Source organism: Antennarius striatus, chromosome 4 (genome assembly GCF_040054535.1).
Source record: "Antennarius striatus isolate MH-2024 chromosome 4, ASM4005453v1, whole genome shotgun sequence".
In the NCBI taxonomy this organism is placed as follows: domain Eukaryota; kingdom Metazoa; phylum Chordata; class Actinopteri; order Lophiiformes; family Antennariidae; genus Antennarius; species Antennarius striatus.
The window spans coordinates 24,371,344-24,394,223 of NC_090779.1; the positions used below are offsets into that span (position 1 = coordinate 24,371,344).

The 22,880-nt window shown below is 45.3% G+C and overlaps 1 protein-coding gene across 1 annotated transcript in view; it reads right to left on the minus strand.

The window, feature by feature from the left end:
- LOC137593554 (spondin-1-like) overlaps positions 1-22,880 on the minus strand; it is a 41,072-nt gene that overhangs the window by 12,967 nt on the left and 5,225 nt on the right. The window contains exons 3-6 of the mRNA XM_068312367.1: positions 19,840-19,973; positions 11,066-11,139; positions 10,139-10,261; positions 9,320-9,468 (exon numbers count right to left, since the gene is read on the minus strand). Of these exons, the coding sequence (XP_068168468.1) occupies positions 9,320-9,468; positions 10,139-10,261; positions 11,066-11,139; positions 19,840-19,973 (480 nt within the window). The remainder of the gene's footprint in view (positions 1-9,319; positions 9,469-10,138; positions 10,262-11,065; positions 11,140-19,839; positions 19,974-22,880) is intronic.

Sequence of the window (22,880 nt, forward strand, 5' to 3'; positions counted from 1 at the left end):
CGTCCTTTTCTGACTCCTGGAACTATTAATTAACAACGTCCCGACGACGTTCACCTGAATTTGTGACCATGAGGAAACCACAAACACCAGTTCATCCCACTTCCAGCACTAATATTCTGCATCTCCTGCTGGTCTAAGTTTCTCATTTGTTCATTTGTTTACAGCATCATTTAACTTTGAGGTAGTTTGGGAAGATAGATGACGAGCGAAGGCGCAAACGAGTCGTTCTCATCAGCGGCATCACGTAAAAATGTGTTTAGACAGATGAGGAAACACGAGCAAAACGCTTTCAAGCTGCGATAAGAAATTGGATGTTGTCATTACAATGAAAATAAATCAAGTGGCGTGAAAGCACTTTCTCTTCTTTTAAAAGAACGTTCCTCGTGAGAGGAAATGATAACGCTCCAGCAGAAATGAAGAAATTTGCGTTTGATGTGAATCCGAAAGTGGAGACGGAGTTTTTTTTTTTATTTTTTTTTTTTTTAGGAGCGCCATCCAGCAGATTGCAGGCACTCATCCAGGACGCCTTAACGGCTTTCAGACCGGGCGCTCGGGTTTAAATCTGAAGCATCATTATCGTAGAGATCGTCCGGACAGCACGGGAGGAGGATGGATCGCTTTTCATGTGTTTCTTTATTTTTGTCATTGTTCAGCTGAAGCCTGATTGAAAGTGATCGGCGTCGTTACGACGCTGTTAAGGGAAAGAGATGTTGTGAGTTCTGCTGAATGTTTCCTCTGAAATCAGGCCAAGGTCATCGAGAAGGGGAGCTACTCTGGCGGCCATGATGGGGCCTCTGGTGGTCGTTTTAAATGAGTCACTCTTGATGCTTGTGGAGATGCTTGCCTCGGTCACATGACTACCTTCTTAAAGGGGCCGCTCCGGCCGCTAACACAGAATACGTTCCCGCTATAGTGAAACTACGACGCTCGCAGACCCAACAAGAGACAAAACGTTGGTGTGACGTTACCAGGACGCTGTTAATAAAGTTGATACAAATCAGTCATTGAGATTTTAAGACAAAATAATTTTTCTCTTCTTCTTTGCAACAGTACACGTTCACTTATTCTTTGCCCGAATTGTAACCACACTGCCCCCTGGTGACTCCTAGGAGTACAGCTACTCAAAAACACAGGAAGCTGAGCTGCGTTAACCACTTCCCCTTAACTCCAGTAAACAGGATGAGTATGTAAAGACATTCAGAGCTCCCAGTCGGTCATGTGGACATTCTTTACAGCATCAAACCGGACAGCTGGGGTCCGTCTGAGATATTAAATCAGGGACTCCGGGTCGCTGCCGCTGACCTGTCGGCGTGGGAAAGAAAGCAACCCTCAAAGACACGACTTGAAAACAACTGGGACCCAAAAACGATGACATGAGCAGCAGTGTCAGGTGGAGCGTTCGGAAAAGGAAAGAGGTGGAAAAACACGAAGCCGGTTTCAGTTTGGTGGAGAGGAAGGGGGGAGGGAAAGGGGAGAAGCAGGAGGTCGAGACGGGAGTGAAAGTCCAGTAATTGCTTTGACCTTGGGCCGAGCCGAGCTGTAACTCAGTCAAAGGGAGTGATGAATTCCGCGCCGCAGGGCCCGTCGTGGGAATAAAGTCACCACTCGAAGGGAGTTTTGTTTATGACCACACCGAGCAAAAACACAGGGAGGAGAGAAGGTCTGGGCGAGCAGTTTTTAACGGCCGTTCAGGAAAAGGTGGTTTGGGAAGGAAGCTGAAAGGTCGGAAAGAAAAGACCATGGGGTCAGATGCATTCTGCTCCGTATGACCTGTGGGATGGGGGGGGACGATGTTCGCCACCCGACGCCGGACGACGCCTGTAAAGGCCGAGGCGCTCACACTGCTCCTCTTTGTGCTCGTCTGTCGCAGCGCTGGAGTTTTCCAGCGAGGAATACATTAACAGGTTTTTTCCTGCTCATTAAACTTTCATAAGGCCTGTAGCAGCGACAGGAAAAACTGTGAAACGGCGTGCACCGTATAACCAACTGCATCAAAAATGGTCTTTTTATGAGCCGTGCTTCTTGTGTTTTTCATGCTGCTTTAGGCGACAAATGTCACGTATTTCAAGCGGTAGCATCGCTCGCATTCTTTACTTAAAGCTGAACCGCTGCAAAGAGTTTTTTGTTGATCGTTTATATATTTGCTCAAATTTATGAATACCAAGTGTAAAAACAAGTAAATATTGTTGTTTTATTTGTGTTTTTATAACTCAAAATCCATTTTGGGTTGTAAATGTATTTTTATTCTAACAATAGCTGGGATTGGGACGACATAAGAATGGCGCCGCCTGATTGGACCACTCAACAGGTCACATGTCATACGGATGGGCCTGAAAGCATCCATGCAAACAAAAGATGACCGACGTAGTATGTCGGCTGCAGACGTTTTAGCATCCAGTCACGATCTAAGATGCAACAAAACAGGAAATGAACGTAGTTTTAATGGAAGGAAAATGAAAACTTTCCAGCTTTACAACCTCTGGCTATCATAGAGCACATACCTTTAATAAGGCGCACCTGAATGCACCACGAAGTCTCTGTTAGCACCAACGCAGATTGCTTTACTAAGCAGCGTAAATTTCAAAGTTTACTAGGTGCACTTGAATGCACCATAAAGCCAGTGTCCTTGTGAGCCTCCAACTCCAACGCAAACAGCAGGAGAAGAAGAGCGGCTGTAAATGACAGACGTGGGATGGGGAAGAACCAAAACCCTTCTCTAACTGACGGCTGTAGAGCATCATGGGTAGCCGTAGAGTGTTCCATAATTCCAGGGTTTAACAGAACAGCATCTCAGAGCTTCTGCGTCCCATCTGAAGTGTTTTCTTGTTGGGTCAGCGGGTGAACTTCTTCAGAAATGAGGTCTTCATGTCAATTTAAACCTTGAGAGGGTAAAAAAACAAGCTTTCTGTCTCGAGTGCTAAAGGAAGTCTCTGAAGGTCGGCGCGCTGCTCTAACAAGACCTGACTGAAGTTTTTAGTCGGTAAACATTTGGTTGATGATTTGCCAGTAAACCCAACATGAGGGGTGAATAATATTACCCCCAATTACCAATGAAGTGTGTCCATCTAAAATGTGGAAATACCAGTAGAAATGTAAAGTAGAATAAAGATCAGATCCCAACCTGATGAGAATCTACGGCAGGAAGCAGGGTAATAGCTTCAAAAATGAAAAATCTTTTCAAAATGTCGTGACAGGCTCGTCCGCCAGCAGCTTCCTTCCCTTCCTGGGGGGGGTGGGTGGATTATGGCGGCGTCGGTGCAATTGCGATTATTGATGAGAGAGGAGAGGGGACGGGTTGTTAATTCTGACCCGCCTCCGACGAAAACCGCCGCCGCCGACACAAACAACAGGTGCAGATTTGGAATCTTTTTTTGCTTCCAGCCAAAGCTTTTTAATGAATACAAATTCCCAATTAGGAGAGAATGGAGGCAGAAAAACACCCACAGAAGCAGAAGACGGGAGAACAGATGCTGCAGACGCCGCCGTAAAGATTCTTCGCGGACGGGAACGCCGAGCGATTTGTTCGAGTTACAAAAAGGGAGGGAGGAGGAACGCCATTATTCCTCTACGCCGTCCAGCAGACCGACTCTTCAGTCTGGAAACACGCTTAATAACTGGGACAATGTATTAAAAAACAACATGGCTGCAGGCGGCGGTGGAATCGTCCACCTGAGGAAATGAAACCACCAAATCCACTTCAACGCCGACTCCCGTTATGAGTTTGATCAACACTCGCATCCACGTGGTTTTTTATATTTATATATCTGTTCTTATTTCTTCACTTGTTGTTATTTTTTTGTTTGTTTGTTTTTTTCTTATGCATTTTTGAAAAGAGCAATACAAATAAATGTTATTATTATTGCTGCAATTTATTACCACCATTCGATCACGTGACCAGATGTGGTGGAATTATTTAAGGCTCAATTTCCAACCTCTACAAGCAGCTTGAAATTCGAACGTAAATTCAAACATTTGAGTTTTAGGTTTATTTGAAAACGGCGTTTTGTGGGACGCTCCTTAAAAAAAGGATTCTAGACGGCTGAATGAAAAAATCTCCTCACTAACCTCAGCTCTTAAGAGGGGGAGGGGAGATAAAACCCGACAGGTTGTAAAGCGACCAAACAAAGTAAGACGGAGGAAGGACAAGTCGAGCCTGGCGGCACCGGCCGACCTGAAAAACCGCCTTGCCGCCGCCGCCTCAATCTCCTCCATCGGTTTGCTGACAGCGGTCTTTAACCTCGAGTAAAAGCGATTCACTGTGGACGCCGCTTTCTGTCTCGGCGTCGTGCATTTTTGACATACCCTATTAAAAATTTACGAGCGGGCGAGAAATATTACGACGGTAATTCTATTACCACGGGCTCCTCCATTTATCGCGATCTTCCTGTGATGTGAACGGACAGGAGTCCGCTAGAAACATCCGTAGAGGAGATGAAGTGACGACATGCAGAAAAGGCCTTCACAAATTGGTGGAAGAACAAAAAAAACCGGAGGCCGAACTCATCAGTAAAAATAAAATCAAAATAAAATCCTTATTTTCAGGTTTTTTTGTTTTTTTTTTCTATGATATTTTTCATTCTCATGAAAATCATTTTTATTTTCTTCTTTACCGACTCAAAAAGGATGAAAACAATCTGAAATGATTATTAGACATTTCATATTCGTCGCTCATGATCATGGGATGTTTCGAAGACACTTCATCAGGAGATTCGTGACGGAACATCAAACATTCACCTCAGTTTACGCTACAGAAACATTCCAGTCACAATTGTTTTTTTTTTAAAACTGGCAATGAAATAAAATAATCCCTCAAAAACTGGGAAGGGAAATGTCTCGGCTGTCAGCGTCTTCATCTTCATCTCCATCCATCCAGCTCACTTCCTCCTGAAACTCCCAGCCAATTAGAGTGAGCCGCGAGACGCCGTCCGTCTGTCAGCTTCTCCCAAACGTCCCGCGGGAACGACTGCGCCAACGCCAAAATCTGCAGCGTGTCTCGTGGTGGTGGACCAATCTCCGACTTCACCGTCTCTCGCTCTCAGGCGCCGCCTGCAGCTCCTCCCACATGTGCACCAATCACACACACACACACACACACACACACACACACACACACACACACACACACTGCGAGACGACGCCATCGGGTGGAGCGTTCTCTCATCTTCCACCCACCTCTCGCTCTGGGTGAGAAGTTAAGTCCACATATAGTTCGCCGCCGTGCGACACCCCTTCACTGCCAGCTGCCGTTCGACCAATCCGATGCTTCAAATCACCCCTGGGGGGGGCCGCGGCACAGACACACATTGGGGTGTGAAATCGGACGTGTGAAATATACAAAAAAGGGTCGTCCTCGATAGAGCAGCAGGGTCGGGGTTAAAAGGATAACATATTCAGCTGGATTTTTTTTTTTTTTAATTCGAAGATGGGATCTGATTAAAACGAAAACGCCTTGAGGAGGAGAAAGGCAGCTCGTCAGGCAGCGGCGTGAACTCATCAAGACGCCGCCAACCAACGGATGAGGACGAATAACGAGCAGGCGCTGGAAATAGAATTACTCCTAATCAAGAGTAGAAATCGTCGAGTGAAGGGTATGGAAAGTTCCCACAAAGGGGTTTCCTGCTAACGCCACGAAATATAAGGATTAATTATCAATAATAAGGTTAGTTTAGGTATGTCAGGTGGATTCAGGGAGGAATGTAAAGGAATTCCAGATCCTTATCAATAAATCAGACTTAATCCATCCTCCTGCCAAGTTCCAGGGAAATCCGTTCGTTCAATTTTGTGCAAACCAGAAATTAAAAGTAACTTTTGGAAACAAAACATATCAAAAAAAGTTAAAAAATAACTGGAAAAAAAAGAATAAATAAATCAAATCAAACCAACGTCGCCATAAATTAAAGTTTTGTTGACTAATTAATGCCGTCGGGAGTAAAACTTGTGAATTTATATATTTTCAAGTTCAAATAAATCAATTTGAACACATTTTTTTAACGACGTTCATTCCGACATTCTGAATTGTAAAAAAAAGAAGAAAAAAAAGAGCGATTATGAAGATTTATGGAACGAGAGGAGAGAACGAGTGTAAAACGCTGACAGGGGGGGAGGGGGGAGAAAAGACGCCGACTCCGCTTCGCCGCTCACGCCGGATAACTACCAACCTGACGGGGAGGAAACGTCCCCGCTGGAGAATTTTAAGCAACACCACAAAAGAGAAAATTCTCTCGGCGGAGCGCAGCCGCCGTGACGGCTTGACAAAAAAAAAAAATCTAGGAGAGCGTTGGCGTGTGCACGGGAGACGCTCGGGGAAAAAATAAATCACTTAGCATTACTTCCTTAACTCTTAATCTGACGGGTGTCAGCCATCAGGAAGGAGCGGTGGAGCTCCATCCGAGCGCCGAGCGGTCCGATCATCCAGCCGACTCTCGGTGCTGTAGAGAAGATCCAGTCTCTAAAGGAGTTAATTGACAAGATCTCAAAAATAGAACCACTACGGCGGCTGAAAAACGCATTAACTTTGTTCTGATCTGATGAACTGGGCCGTCTGTCCTTTAAAGCTAACAGCGAGAAGTCGCTGGGCGGCCATACTTGACATTTTAGCGCCTGATGGCGAGCGCGCTCACACCTGACAGAGCATGTGGCATTTCACAGAGCAGTTATTAGCTGGCTATAGATAGTTTTATCCTGTGTCAGCGCTCTGTGGCATTACGAAGCCCGACAAGTTACTTCTTGGTCAGCGACTCGTGTGATCATTTTATACTCTCGGCTGCGTGCGACATTTCCAACGATCAATAATTAGATGTGCGGGGTAATTCTGTTTCGCTGTGACATTAAAAAAACGAATTTTTTTTTGATAGTCTGGATCAGATTTTTAACCCGATGAAGCACCGGCAAAAGATCCGTCAGGAAGTAAACGAATGCGTGTTTACTGTCACGCTGTACGTCAGGCGCTTAGAGCTCTGCTCCAATCACAGATCTGCTGTGAGTTCATCTCGTTTGATTGGCGATTGGTTGGTGTTTCAAGAAGAAGAACAACAACAATGATGTTTAGTCTGTTTCCCAGCAAATGTTTCCATGGTAACTGAGCTTAAACTTAGCTGAACTTGCCTTATGGAAACGAATCAAGTGAAAAGAAACCTGTCTAACTGTGCGTTAGCGGAGCCAGTGCTTTTAAATCCACAGGAGTCATGACTCTGAGCCTGGGGGTGGGGGCAGAGGTGAGCCGAGTGCACGGCCGTACGAGTTGACAGAGCCCCAAGCCTTTTAAAATCACCTCTATCTTACATGTTTTCCACAGGCTCGTGCACGCCGGGCCCCGTTCAGCGGGCCCCTGTGCTCTGACGCAGCTTGTTGGCCAAGTTTGACTCCAGCAAACTAACAGATGATGGATTTAGGTCATGATTTTGCAACGCGTGCAGCGGCAGTTCCACAGGCTGGTTGGGCTGTTCTGTCAGCGTCTATTTAACAGGGGGGGTAGATTCCAATTACTAAACACCATCTCGTGAGAATGATGACGTCTTCCTGCGGGGTTCACTCTGCAGAAGCTCGTCTCTGGTTGTCCGTCATCGCAGCGAGAGCTTTCAGGATGTTCCCCCTCCTGCCGGTCTGCTCCAGGTTCAAGCCCGGGTTAAGTTAGCGGGGGCGCAGATCGGCGCTCAGCTGGACAGCCTGGCCTGAAGGCTTTGTCCACACATCACCACAGCTGATTGCTCCTCTGGATGTTTGGGATTCTCCACTAAGACAGGGATTACTGACCCATGTCGGCTTCCTACCTCCACTGCAGACACTTGATGTTCGCTCAGCCTGAAAAGGTGAACGCGCTCGTCCGTCCAACAACATTTTATCGACGATACACATGTGCACGCCAAATGTGATGTAGTTAGAAAAGAAAATACACTCTTAAAAGACGTCATCCTGAGAAATCCACATTTCCATACTCATAAAGAAGAGGGAGGTGGTCCATGTCTGCGATATAGAAGCCCTGTGGATTCCTTCTCAGATGTGGAATCCATAGATGGTATTTATCTGCATCTGCATCTGCGCTGCAGTTGCCATGGTTACACTAGAAGGACCACTTAGGTTGTGATCACACCCATGTAAAGGCGTGATGAAGCTTTAAAAGTACAGTTTGACTTCGGTGTTTGTTCAGGAGGACCCAAAACCAGTTGGAATCGATCCAGATCAGATTGAACACGTGTGTCAAGGCAGAAAATGTGGAACTATTCCTTTAATGAAATTAGAATAAAGGGCACTCACTTAAATATTCTACAAAGCATCTGTGAACTGACACACCAGTCAGACATTCATCCCTACGGAGTAAAAGAGACACTGAACACTTCAACTTTTCGTGAATGGGACGAATCTCTGGACACAAATCTTATTGATTAAAAAAGAACAAAAGTAATGAAAAAGAATTAAGACCCCATTGGCTCAACGGCTGACATTCCAGTCTGCGGGACACAATCGAGCCATCTCATTCCGCTCCAGAACGGGCTGGAGTTCCCATTGTGTCGGGGTTGTTATTGGACCCGGAGAAACAGGGCACCGGCCAATAGAGGAGTTAGGGCTGCCCATCAGCCGCCGTCGTCTCCACAAAACAACCAAAACCTAAACTGACAAGCTCGAAGCGGACTGACAGCTCACCAACAAAACACTATTGTTCCCCTCAAAATGGCAAAGATATACCTTTCACTACCGGCAGAGTGTTCTTATGGTCTGTCCACTTGTATGAAATGTCCAATAAAGGTCCATCTCTTTTCTAGAAAACCGTCTGACAAAACCGTTTGACAAACTCCCACAAACCCTTACTCTGTGAGCCCTGCAGTTTCTCTTGTGGACTCTTCGTTAGTAGTCCAGTGACCCAACTTCCTGTTCTAGTCTACTAGCTTTGATTAGCTACCCATGAGCTCTAGCTGAGCATTGGCATGACTCCAACTCTTGTGCTGCAACCACGTCTGACCACCACATTCCATCTGGAGCGAACCATCTGTGTGACCCCCCCCCTCCCCCGTGCCCCCACTGAACGGGGTCATTGTTTGCTAGCAACCCAGCAACCGTTGTTGCTCAGATCATCGTGACGTCAAGCAGAGCGAGATGCGAAATGTTGGGATACCACCATCAATGACAGAAGTCAATGATGGTTTATATTGCCCATGGTTAACGTCTCAGCATTGAAATACCCCCGACAAATGGCCGGTGGCATGAATGTAAGGTAAAGACTTCCCTCTCTACATATTTTTACGATCCTCTGATACTTTCCGTTTGTACCACAGGTAGTCGGTTCTAGTCCAATGAGGACAGGAGATGTAACGGTTGACCCTACCTTCTGTCGGATCTCTTCCTCCATCTTGATGGGGGAGCCAAACTCGGCGACCTGACGGACGCCCTCGCTGGCGTAGCCTCCGTACTCCCAAAGCACGTAGCTTTTGGAATGAGACGCACCAATCAGAGCCGACCAGTGATTGGCTCGTCCTGAAAGAGGCGGAGAAAGAAAGTTTGTGCAACACTTTGGAGCATCTGAATCGTGTCCAAGGCTCAAGATGCCCCCGCCACTGGAAATACACTCTAGATCTAACTGAGCAAAGAAAAAGTCCGGTTATTTAGAAACCATTAAAGATATGCGAGTCATTTCATGAATTCTGACACTTGGACTAAACACCAGGAGGTTGCCATGTTTCTGTTTCCTGTTTACTTACACCACACTTCCTGTCACTGATTATATCACCGCTGTCCTGTTTAGAGTTTCTGATCACCTTCTCTTTCCCTCTGCGTCGCCAGGATTCCCTGTTTCATGTCTCTCCCCTTTGTGTCTCACCCGTCTCCCCCTTCCATTTCCCCTCCATATTGATCGTCTGCACCTCCTTCATGTTTGCTCTCTTTGTAAGTAAATCCCTTTAAGTTTATGGATTCAGAAACAAGTTTCTGTCTTCCGTCTTTGGCCTTTTCCATCTTGGTTGCTTGCTGGAGCTTCTTGGCTGGTTGCACTGACTTGTTTCTCATAACTCAGCTTGAGTCACTGCAACTTGCAGATCGACAACCCAAAATCCAGTCCGACACAAAACCTGCTGTCTTTGTACCGATTAAAGGAGACGCAACAACTGCATGCACGCATGCAACAGCGCATGTCTGAGTCAGAACTCACTCGGATAGTCTTTGGGATGGACTTTCTCTGACCAGTTGCCGTTGAAGGTGAGTCTGTACTTGGCTGTTCCGCAGGCGCAGCACTCAATGGCGGGAGCTTCGGTGGCCTCGCCGAACGCACGTTCTACACGATAACACAAAGACACACAATTAGATGCTAAGATTTACGTCTCGACAAGACGCTGAGGTCTAATAAATCCCGGGAAGCTAACAAACCAACAAAGCAGACAGTGTATAATCTCTGTCATAGATACACAACAGCTTGATTTACTGCTTGAAGGACTGGAGTCTGGAAGCGGTAGGAATGTCGCAAAAATTGCATCGCGACCATAAAGTGGGATTTAAATGACACGTTAGCTTTGCTGCAGACTCATAAATATTGATATATTGGCCTTGGACAACGTTTCACAAAGATAGGTCAAGGAGGCACCTGAATATTTATGAGTCTCAAAAAAGTTCTCGCTTGACAGCAAAGTTATAGCGAGACGGATATGCAAATTAGACACAGGGCTTGTTGATTGCAGAGCAGACGGGAAAATAAGATGATGGCAAGGAGAGGAAGATTTTATGAATGTCGTGCTCTCCTAACGTTAAATTTGAGAAATAATTTGTACAGGTTGTGTTTTTTTATTGTGTGATAAATGTGGGCGTCAGAGCTGAGAGTCGCCTCGCCGTCCCAGGTGAGATAGGTGTTTATTTTGGGGAGTGAATATCCAGATTTTGCTCTTTGGCAGAATAAAAAAAGGACAATTCCAGTGGGAGATCCGTGCTTCCTGTCTAGCGTTTTTTCCCCCTGCTGCCTCCGTATTTTTTAATCACAGGTCTGGAAGCGGTTCTCCTTTGAAAGGTGACAGAACAAAAGGGGATAATGGCAGCGTGATGAGCAGCCGGCGAGGGAGAGGAGGCGATGATGGGCAGCTGTCATTACCTTTCTCACACAGCCGGATGGTGAGAGAACCCTCCTCCTGGAAATAAATGATTCTCTTCTGGACAATGCTGGCCCTGGAGAAACAGAAAGAGAGGAGGGGAGGACGTGGAGAGAGGTGAGATATTTAGAATTTACGAGAGAGAGAGAAGTAAAAAGAGGCAGCAAAAGAGGGTATTTGATATATAATGGTGGGCTGTCTTTGACAAGATCTGATCCGCGTAATCTGTGGAGAGACAGGAAGATAATAGGTTCACCGAGGTGGAGGTAGAACCCGTCTTTCTACCGTGTGTTTTCCGCACTTCCTGACAGAATCATAGAGCTGCAATACAAAAAGAAAAAGAGCAATCACGTCCGCGGACAGGGAGAGGAGAGAGAGTCGGAATTACAGTCAGAAGCGGGATTATAGATCTTTACGCAGGCTGCACACGGAGCCAGACCAACTTATGAGCTAATACTGGCCCACAATGAAACTGTCGCCATGAAAATAGGTTGTTTTACTGACACCCTATACGTTCCTCTCCAGGAAAGATTCAACGCGTTTCTCACATTACAGAAGTAGAGCTGTAAAACTCCAGCGTGATGCTATTTTCATGGAAATTTGAAAGCGACGATGAATGTGAAACGAAATTTTAAAGGATCAATAAAGTTTGGTGGCCTCGTAAGACTTTAAAAGTACGATTTCGCCAGTTTTATATTAGATTTCAAATGAGTTGTATATGCCCACCCAGTACTTTTACACTATCCAAGAACATTTCTGCAAATCTGCATCAATATTTCTGTTGGATAAATTCTTTTCTGTCGGTGCTGAGGGCTCATAAGATGTTGGATAAACCGGAAAATATGATTATGAGTCCCTGATGCAAAAGAAACATAAAAAACGCACAGAAACTGATCGATTTATAACAACTAGGTGTTGTTTCATTTCTGAACCAAGTTAACTTTTTTTTTTTTTTTAAATCTTGGATCCCAAAATTGAAAATAAGTGTGCCCCAGGAACCAAAACTCATGAATGCATAATTTCTACATCAGCCTAGAGATAGTAATTAAAATACTCGAAGAAGTACAAGAAGTCATATCACACCCAGCAAACCTTGTTTAATAAATGTGAACAAAGTTTTTGCACGATCTCTAAGGGTACACGTGAATTATGGTTGATTTGTATGCAGGTGTTTTTAGTTTTTGTGTGATCCTATCACTACTACGACTGTTTCTGGTTTCATGTAAGCTAATTATTTGTTAAACAGACAGTCGATACATCACTATTATAAACGCGAGTGCTTTCATACGTGCAAGAGCTTCAGGTGAGTAAAATATTACGATTTGACAGCACCTCCACACATATAGGGGGCAGCATTTCCCCATCCGCTGCAGCCACATTAGTTCAGTTAGCCATGGAGCTGTAGCTAACTGGTTCGCACCATGATGTTGGGGTTATTGGTTTTCACCGGACGCAGTCATTGTTGGTGTTATTTTGTGTCTGTCTTTCTTACATTTCCAACACAAACGACTTTGACTTGATCTCAACGCCGTCGTCTCTTCACTTTAATGATTGATTTCGTTCATTGCGTGGTTTAAGCCAGAAGTACGACTGTATCCTACAAATGGAGCTTGAAGCCATAAAGCCTCTCCAAGGTTGCGACACGCCAAAAAACAAACATTAAAAATAAATAAATGAAAAAAAACAAACAGAAAAAATATCATTAAAACCAGATCAAGTCTTCCCACCGCTGACCGCCTGAAGGCTGGAGTCATTGTTCTAAAATCACCAGAGCCACATTAGCTTTGAAAGCAATGGTCTGTCCCAAAATATCACATTCTAGGATTAGCAAGAAGCCGTTTGTTGACATCAAAGCCCGACTGATGATGATGAAGATCGGCTTCGCGCTCGGAGCACCTCGGCCTTCCCGCCGCGGAACACGACCGGACGGAACAAACGGATATCGGTGGTGATTATATAAATACGATTGCACTAAAAGACGTCTTCTGTCACAGACAGCGAACTCTTCGAAGCGTCTCTCTGCACCTCATCCAGCAGAGAGACATAAAAGTGTGATATTAAAGCGAGCTGAACAACACTGACGGTGCAGACAGAGGAGGGCCCGGCGACATTAGGTAGGAGTTATCGCTTATATTGCTCCTATAAATCTTACCCAGACTGAATGGTGCAATATCGCCTGCGACACAGGATGACTGCTTGGCCATGAAATTAAAAAACAAAAGTGAACTATTCTTGATAACTTTTTGATTACAATCAGCAATAGTTTCAATGAGGGCAAAGTTGGCCCTATTGGTTTATTGAGTAACAGTCATTGCAGAAGCAATTCTGGTTATTTGGAGGGGAAATCTGATGTCTTTTCACTGTGGAAATGACTCATAACTGCAGTAAAACCTCTGGTCTGTCTTTAAGATGCCCACTCATCACCAGCTGTTTCGTGGTTTCATCAGTTTTGAAGTTTACACGCCCCAAATAACAAACTCGCTTTATTTCCTTTCAAAGCTCACCCGTGACTTCTTTGTAAATTAGATTTCCAGATTTCTGGATTTGGAGGTCACGTCAAGTTGTCGCCCATTTTCAATGAAAGCCTCATTTTGGTCATGTGGCGTCAAATTCGGGGCTATACATGAGCTGAATGGTGACTGTTTGAGGTCAGATCATCCTCCTGACGTTGACTCAAACCCTGAGGAGGGTTCTCTCCTCCACCGTCTCCACCCTGAAGGCAGCAGGCGTCTGCAAGACTCTGACACTTCCTGGTAGTATAAAACACAAGGACGGAGCTTCGGTCACGAAGAATATTATCGGCTTTGTCTTCCGTTCCGATTCCGACCCGCCTCAGATTCAGACCGATGATGTTTGTCAGAGACTATTCGAAGTTTCATCGTTGAGAAGGAGCCGGAATAAACATGGCTGTCTGATTATTTGCTGCTGTAAACTTTGTGAGAACCGCCTCCGTCATCCGACTCGGCAGGGCTCAGTGATAAATCTCATTCTGGTAAAAGTATTAAGTCTAATTTCATTCTACTTTTATTGGAAATCCTTTCCAAGAAAGCCCTAAAACACTTCAACTCGGTGAGAAATCTAGTAAAAGCCTCAGAGTCACCTGTTTTCCATCCTAACAGAATCATGAAAGATGAGCTAAAAACACGAGTGGAATTCTGATGATCTGGATCTTCAAATGAACATTTGGAATGTCTTTGGAGTCTCATCCGTAAACGTACGCAGAGACATGGGAACGGCTACCGGTGTCGCTTCGGTTCATTGGCTGTTCTCGGTGAATTAAACACTCCTCATCATCGCAGCCAGAGATACGTCTCACATTCAATCTGAACACCGGATAAACTGTAATTACTCTGACGAGCCTGAAGCCACAGGAGAGCTAATAATGGCAGCGGCTGCCTCCGTAAAGCAACTTGCTGGTAACGGCATTTTTATGACAGAACTGAACTTGTACTGGAAAACAAATGTAATTTAGCGCCACGGGGTGTGGTAAAAACAAGAAGCGATGGAGGAAAGATTCCACTCGTGGCTTGAATTCATTCCTTATTCATCCTTCACGGGGCTCAGCGTGAACCCGGGCTCTGATTCCCGACAGCTGAGCACACATGGAATAATGTAGTCCTGTGATCGGGACAAAAAGCCGGCTGTCGAGACAAAGGACTTTAGATCCTGCTGTCAAACGGCTTCGCAGAGCCGCTGACTTAAGTTGTCACCCAATGCGATGAACGGGTGGCCGCTTCCTGCCGGCGGAGGCCCACCGGGAGAGGCGGCGGAATACAGATGGGAAGATTGGCGCAAAAGGTCGACGCGAGGTGAAGATAAGATGAACAGACCGCCGGAGGGTAGCGAAGGAGCGAGAGGAGAAATATAAGTATAAACTTGATGGGGAAATGAGGAGCGATCAGCGGGATAAGAAAACCCGGAGGTATATCTACTCATCCTCTCTCTCTTTCTGTTTCCACACACCGGACGGCTTTCAAGGAGACTAAAGAGGAAATCTGGTCTCAGATCGTCAGACCGACCAGGAGGTCTCTAACGGGTCAAAGATGGAAAACCAAGGAGTTTGCACATAGAAAAGGAAAAAGGTTTGATCCACATCAAGACCTCCTCTGTTTGTCTGACCAACGTCTGGAGATCTGATCCAGAACTGCGTCCAGAGGAGGGTCCATATCTGTAATTTGGTTATTATCATCAATACTAACAAATGTCTTTGCTCATTATTACAAGCATGAAACACTCAGAGAGCCATAGAAGTCATTTTTATCTCCAGCCAGTCTTACACATCTTATCAGGGTCAGCAGAGTCATTAGCCACCGCCGCCACCAGTGTCTAGACTCTATTTATTTGTCTCGATAAATACAAAGACATTTCATGTCTTACTAAGATTTTTCTGTCAGGTTGCAAGTTGCAGGTTGTCAGACAAATAAACTAAAATAAATTAAAATAAATTTAATACAGCGGTACCTCTACTTACGAAATTAGTTAGTTCCGGAAGAAATTGCGTAAGTAGAAAAATACGTAAGTAGAGACGCGTTTTCCATGCAAATGCCCTAATCCGTTCCATGCCCGCTAAAATTCAGACTTAATGTTTTGTAAAGCATAAAAATGCATCAAAACGTGTAACAAATACATGTTACGATTAGATTATTACACAATAAATGAGAGTTGTGCATAACGTAAAAAACAAAGAATAAACTAACTCTTCTCTTGGTCTTTTCTTTTCCTCCTTTCTCCGTCACTTTCTTGGGGTCCATAGTGAATACTCTAAAAGTTAATATACTTACGTTAAACTATCAGAACACCTCATGGGTCGAGGGCCAAATGACGTGGACGCTGCATAGACACCTATCTAGCTACACACAGAGGTCCCTCTTAGCCAATGGGATGCCAAGATGCTAGGTAATAGCCAATGGTAGAGCAGCTATGAGAATGTTGTGTTCAGGAACCTGTGGGAGATTCGAGTATCAGCCGATACTGTGTTTTTACATTACGTAACTCGAAATTTCTTTCATAAGTAGAGGTAATATTTTCCTGCTGAGAAATTTCGTAAGTAGAAAATTTCTCAAGTAGAGACATTCGTAAATAGAGGTACCGCTGTATTGGAAGAAGGTTTTTAGAAATGTCCTTGTAAATGCTGATTCATTCAAATTCAGGCTGATTTGAAAAGGAGATTTCCTTTTTGCTAAAACGCACCCATTCATGCAAGAACATATTTTATTTTGTGAGTCAAATCTTGAACACACGTTCTAGTCGGTTTGCCGGTGGCTGTAGAAGCTCCATCACACTAATGGACTCCGCCACCGCCTCCGCTGCTCCTATCAACTGCTTTATTTTTCGTATTACTTGTGCGATCACACTCAGTGAAGTTGTACACTTCTGCCAATGCTGAACAATCTCAGCCTAGTTATCAGATCGTGATCGGTTCTGAAACTGAATGTAAAGCGTCAGGAAGCGCTGCAGACGTCATTAACCCGACTACACACCGGTGTCAGCGCCAGCAACACAAGCCATTCGTTTTTTTAGATCATGATTTATGGATTAAATTAGGGAAAACGCTGAACTGCTCAGGAACATTTCACACAATTCCTCTCAGACCCTTTAACTCTTAAACGTACGTAAGCCGCAAGAACAGGCAGGATGAAGAAAAGCGGTCCCGGAAATAAACCCCGGCCTGAAAAGTTAAGACACGTTTGACTCAAGCGTGGACGTCTTGAGGCTCGGCGGCTTCTCCGCCTCGGGCTACGTGTTGTTTCAAGTCCGACGGGATGAATGAGGAGAGCTGACCGGCTGAGGGGGAGGAGGGCACGGCTGCCGGTACACTTCCTGCCTCCAGAACAGGAGCTGCAGTGTATTTTTAAGCAGCTGTTAGTTCCTGTGCCAGTGACGGCTGAGATGAGCAGCGATAAGGCGGAACGGAGAAGCGCCGTTTGAAGCCGCTGACACCGTCGGCTTGCCAAGAAACTGATGAGCGTGTTTAAACAGCTGACTTCTCTCAACACGCATCACTGGGGCATGTGGAATTATAGGAAGACGTCCCAGATGGCGCTCCACGGCGTGGAACGAACAGATTTCAACGATGAGTTTTAATATAGATTATTGATTAATGGCTTGGTTGTTTTATTCCCTACATATTGGCCCATATTTGGTCGCGCGGTTTGTTGATTCAGAGCCTTTATGAGCGTCAAGGAACTTTCTTTCTTAACTTTCGGCTTTTCCCTTTATCGAAGATCACGATGTAATGAGCGTCGAGGAACACTTTAGGTATTTATTTTCACTTTTTACTGACAAAAAATAAAATGCATAAAAAATTTACGTATCAAAGGTAGAATTAGTCATCATAGGTGATCTATATGTAATGTTATAACACCCATGAGGAATCTAATATGTAAATCTGCTGATGAGGATGAATCCCTTGTTTTAACAGCTTTATCAGCCGTCGTCCAAGAAAAATCAATCATTTCACTAGCAGACGCTATTGAAACAACAACAATCCCATGGGAAAGACCAATAGGATTACCGCCAGCAGGGAAAAGCGTTTGGAGCCGTCTCTGAAGACAATGAAGGATGAAGAAACGTTCTCTTTAAACGCTGACCGGGTTTCTGAAGTGACATTTTACAGCACAGACCTTCTGGGAAGCGCTGAGCGAATTCCGCTGAAGCCAGCAGCACCATGGGAAAAACAGGAAGAGGGGTGGGGGGTGGGGGGCGCAGACGTTAGATGAGATAAAGCTAAATCTCTATCTGGCCGCCGTCAGACCAAAGTGACAGTAATACGAGGTGAATTTGCATAGCAGATGTTCCCGAACGAAGGTCTGGATTTATTGGACGAGCAAACACCGGGATGGCGACGTGCCATCTGTCCGACATCGGTGGCAGATAAATTCAAAGTAACAGCTGTGAGGGTTTTCTGGAGGTGAGGGCAACTTGTAGCACCGAGGAGGAGGAGGAGGAGGAAGAGGCACGTCAGGGAGGTTATTCCCAACGGAAAGTTGGAGCAGGAAATGGAAATGAGGAGGAACACGGGAGGAAAAAGGGAGGAAATCTGTTTCCGAGTTCTCGAAGCGGATGCGTCGCGATGCGTTCAGGCGCTTTAAACGCATCGGTGAGAGCTGTTTGCTATCAGAAAATATTACATCCACACAGGAACAAATCACAGCCGCTGGGAGAAATATCAATCCTTCATTTCTTTCTTGTTGTTCGACTTTCCACCTAATGATTTCCTCCCGTTCCTCAACAGCCCGCGGCTCCTGCAGGAGTAACATTAAGAGGCAACATGCGATCATTCACGGTAATGCATTCCAGGGGCTGAACTCAGTAGCATTCAATCAAACTCAAACTTTATTCTCCACCGAGCCGAGGCGATGACGCGCGCACTAAGCAGGATGAGCAGCTTTTACTGTAATCATAACTTTTCATTATTGGCTGTCGTAAAGTTGCTTTTGCGATGAAGACGACGGACAACTTCACATCCGTTCCAATTGGCCTGGCTGTTAACGGGATTCCTGATCTGGAGGGGTTTGGGTGTGATCAATTCATGGTTCCAGTAACGGAATAGAAATGACACGAAACTTCAAGATCCAGTCCGATCTGGATCCGAGTAAAATCTCTGGTCCGGAATCTTCTCACGGACGCAATACTTTCTGATCCTTATTCAATTTTATCTTTTAAATCAGGGGTGTCAAACTCATTTTCATAGAGGCCCACATCAGCATGACTGTCATCAAAGAACCAGATGTATCTTATTAATGTAACCAAATGTGATTCAATGTATTTTAAATAAATGTAACTATGCAATGAATAAAGAAAAATAACATCAAAGACAAATTAGGACATTAACTTTGTTCAAAATGTTTTTGTCAAAGTTAAAATGGGCTGAATTACTGCATTGTGGGAAATGTAGTTTTTGTTCATAGCACTTTTGACCTATTTATTTTTAGGGCCACATTAAATGATATGGCGGGCCACAAACCAAGGTCGCCGACGACAACGGCGGCGCTTAAGCCACACCTGCTGCGAGACGCCATAATCCTCCAATTACAGCAAATACAGCCGAGCAGCAGCCGGCGTTAGCTTTAGCTTAATATGTTCCCACAAACAATAACGACTATCTGTTAAAAACACGACAAGCGCCATCCAAGACGAGAACGTTCATCGCTTTTCTCCAGCGTGGAAAAAAAGAAGAAGGAGCTGTCGATAAGGAGCCCATGCTGCGGCAGAATCGTTAAACTTTATGGATCGGACCCGTGTAAACGGACTTGTTCTGCGTCGCCCCTCCTGGAGAGCTCTACATGATGGTTTTCCACAGTCATCCCCCCCCCCCCTTTTTTTTTTTTGCAGCTTTGGGTTTCCTCTGATTTCGTCAGAGCGTGAAAACCGACGTGTGGAGACTCGAAAATATCCCAACCGTCCCCTTCTTTTTCTTTCAAGGCGCCGTTACGAGCGAGACGGGACTGATTTCAACTGTTTGTTCTTCAAATCAGGTCCCGACATCCAAGACTTGGGACTCAACATGGTTGTTGGTTCGAACCCCTCTTCCTCTCCCTGCAGCTCTCAGGCCGGGCTCTGAGCTCGCTTTTCCACTTCGTATTCGGACTTTGGAGATTTTCTGTTTGTGACGAGGTGAACGGATGTGTAGGAGTCTGTCTGTCTGTGCAGCTGAACGGGTCATGTGACACACCGCGGGCCTCTGATTGGTCAGAGGGTTATGAAAACTTTAGCATTCTCACACTGCTGTATTGTTTCTTTCCGCGCCGTTTGACGCATTCAAGTAAAAACCTACTTCAGTATGACGCAGCCCGTCCCGGAGGGCGGCGCCGTCCAGAACACCTGTATCCTGGTGCGGCGGCGAGGCGTGCTCTCGGTCACCGCCGGGGCGCAGTTGGACATGAACTGAGTGTCGTCCTCATCGATGATCTGGATGCAAGAAAAAAAGAAAGAATGCGGGGTGAGCATCAAGAGCAGGAATTAATGGAAACGCTTTTGGGAAACATCAGCAGACGAGCTGACAGGAATCGATAGGATGACGGACGACCGCCTTCACCACGCAAACATCCACATTTTTTTATTCATCTGTCAAACATGTGAGCGTCTACAGCGGAGTAGCACCCTGGTTCTGAATAGAAAAGGTTCTATCTTTGCTAACCCTGTGCCGTGTTTCTATTGGACGAAGGCAGGACGTGATGTTGGCGCTGAAACGAATCGCCTGCATCGTCAGCGGTTGGCCGATGTCTCCGCTCGATGTGAAGACGCCACCAGGAGCGATCAGACCGCTCCGCTGCTTTTTCTACTGGATATTAACAGTCATTACCTTCCTCTTCTTCACTGATTTCCTCTGTGAGCCAAAAGTAAAGCAAACGTGAAAGAGGACGGTTCTCACGACCCTTTAAGTGGGGCTCGGGGTAATAACGGTCTCGGGTATTCAAGGCGTGTCCGGTCCCTGCGGTAGCTGGACTTTGTCATATAATTCAAAGAATGTACAGACAGACACACACACACACACACCCCTACAGTGTAAATACAATGAAATCAATGTAGGCCGGGAAAAAACAAAGGTAAACAGAGCACACAAACGAGCACACATACTTCTGAGCATCTGTATTGACTTTCTCTTTATTCGCACAGTTGCTTTGTTTGTGTCCTCCAGACTGAAGCACCCCGGGTGGAAAGTGGACAAAAACAAGAGAAAAAAGCTTCGGCTTAAGAAGAAGAGAGGCGAACAAAGAAAGGGGACTATGGAGATGGATTAAAGCTTTAAATGATTAATTGAAATAGAGCCTGCAAATGCATAATGCTTAAATAAATAGCTGCTATCAAGGCGAAAGAAACGAGCAGCTTATTTACTATAATAAGGCCGTCTCCCCTCAGATGTGTGTGGGCACGCTCTAAATCAAGGCCAATTGCGTAGCAGGAAGAACATTAATAGGACTATTATCTATCGTTATTGTGTCTCAGACTGAATTTATTGGCTGGAATGTACCGCAGTCCGTTAATATAAAAGTAAAAATAAGACAAGAAGCTCTATATCAAGACGGAGTGAATTCCACTCCCAGGTACTGTTCCAAGGTAAGCAGTCAATGGAGGATCACGACAGACACGAGGTGCAAATGTAAGGTCCTAATTTTACTTCCATTACCTGGTGGTGTTGCAGTGCTACCACCAGAACGTTAGCATTTGTTACGGTTAGCATCTCTACGAACATCATTTGAAAGAGAAGCATCTTCTATCTGTATCTTGAATCTTGCGTTGACGGCTGGATGTTGTCTTAATTCGACCAGGAATGTCGTCCGAGGTTGATCCAAGTCTCGAAATGTGTTCCACAACCAATCCAGGTTCATTCTTAGCTGGATGCTGATCTACCTGCAGTTGAAACTGCTTTCAGAGATTTTTAGTTTTCATTTTCGTGCATGTTATAATCTTTCTTGTACTTTTTTGGAGTATAAAAATATTTTTTTAGCTGAATGTGAGCAAAAAAAAAAGTCCAATATTGAGAAAGAAATACTTCAAGTCCTGACAACTTCAAGGCCAAAAGTCCTACATCAAGGTCATGGCGGTCCAAGTTAAGTCCACTTCATGTCAGAACACGTCTAGAGTTCCACTTCCCCACAGGGTCAATGAAACTCCATGTCAGACCAGTCAGACAAGTTCAATTCCCAAATCACCTGCTGGGTTCAAAGTTCATTTCCAGTCAGATTTCTTGACAGGCAAGTCTCAAATCGAAGAAATCTAACGAGCCGGGTCAGGTTAGCCCAAAAAGTAAAGTTTCAAGCCTGAACCTGGGGATGAGGACAAGACAGAAAGTGTGAAGGCAGACAAGTCCAGACAAGAAGGCCTCCAGTCGAGGGAAGCTGTCCCAAGACTCTGAGCTGGAGTTACCGTCCAGCTCAGAACCACCTCTCCAGTCCTTCAACACCAAACCCACAGTTTGTCATTTTGGGCCTGAAATGTCGCGTCGGTCAAGCACATCGGTGACGGCGGCGCAACCGCCTGAAGCGGAGACGCCAGTAAACAAGACAGGCGCAAGACTCGAGGCGCATTGTTGTATCGTTCATAAGGGAGAACGAGTGAAGGATGGAGGGACACGGACAAAGGGACAGAGTGTGGGAAGAGTGTTTTCACTGCAGGAGCAGCCCGGCCTGTGTGTGTCCACGGTTTGTCTCCCTCAATCTCTGGCTCTCTGCTGAGATGGTAAACACAGATGTTTCACTGTGTGTGTGTGTGTGTGAGTGTGTGTGTGTGTGTGTGTGTGTGTGTGTGTGTGTGTGTGTGTCCACACACACTGCTGGTTTGTAATTAAGTGTGCAGCAGTAACAAAGGAGTGAATACAGTTGGAACCTCTGGGACCCCAGCGTGGAGATGAAACTTTTTGGGCAGACGGACGGATAGATTGAAATGTCACGTCGACACTTGAAGATGGGCTGGAGATGACTCCGCCCGCTCGATGAAGACCTCCGAGGCGCCGGCGTATCGCCTTCAGCCTCCCATCAATCAAAGCCGTGGTGCTGCTGCACAACTCCACTGGGATCCAGAGGCTATCAAAACTATTGCATCATATTATACTTTGTGTCTGAGCCATTCAACCACAGCGGCAGCGGCACATATCTCAATAGCTAATAAAACACACACACACACACACACACATATGGAAGCATTTCCCAGAAATAGGAGCCCATTTTGAGACTTTTAGTGTTCAGTAACACAAAACATGATAGAAGAGGACGGATCGTGTTCATGAAGTCCGTTTGTTTTTAAAAACTCGCTGTTTTAAAGAAACACTTAAGCATCATTTTTTGAGTTGACTTTTTTAACATTTCCAAGTTCAAA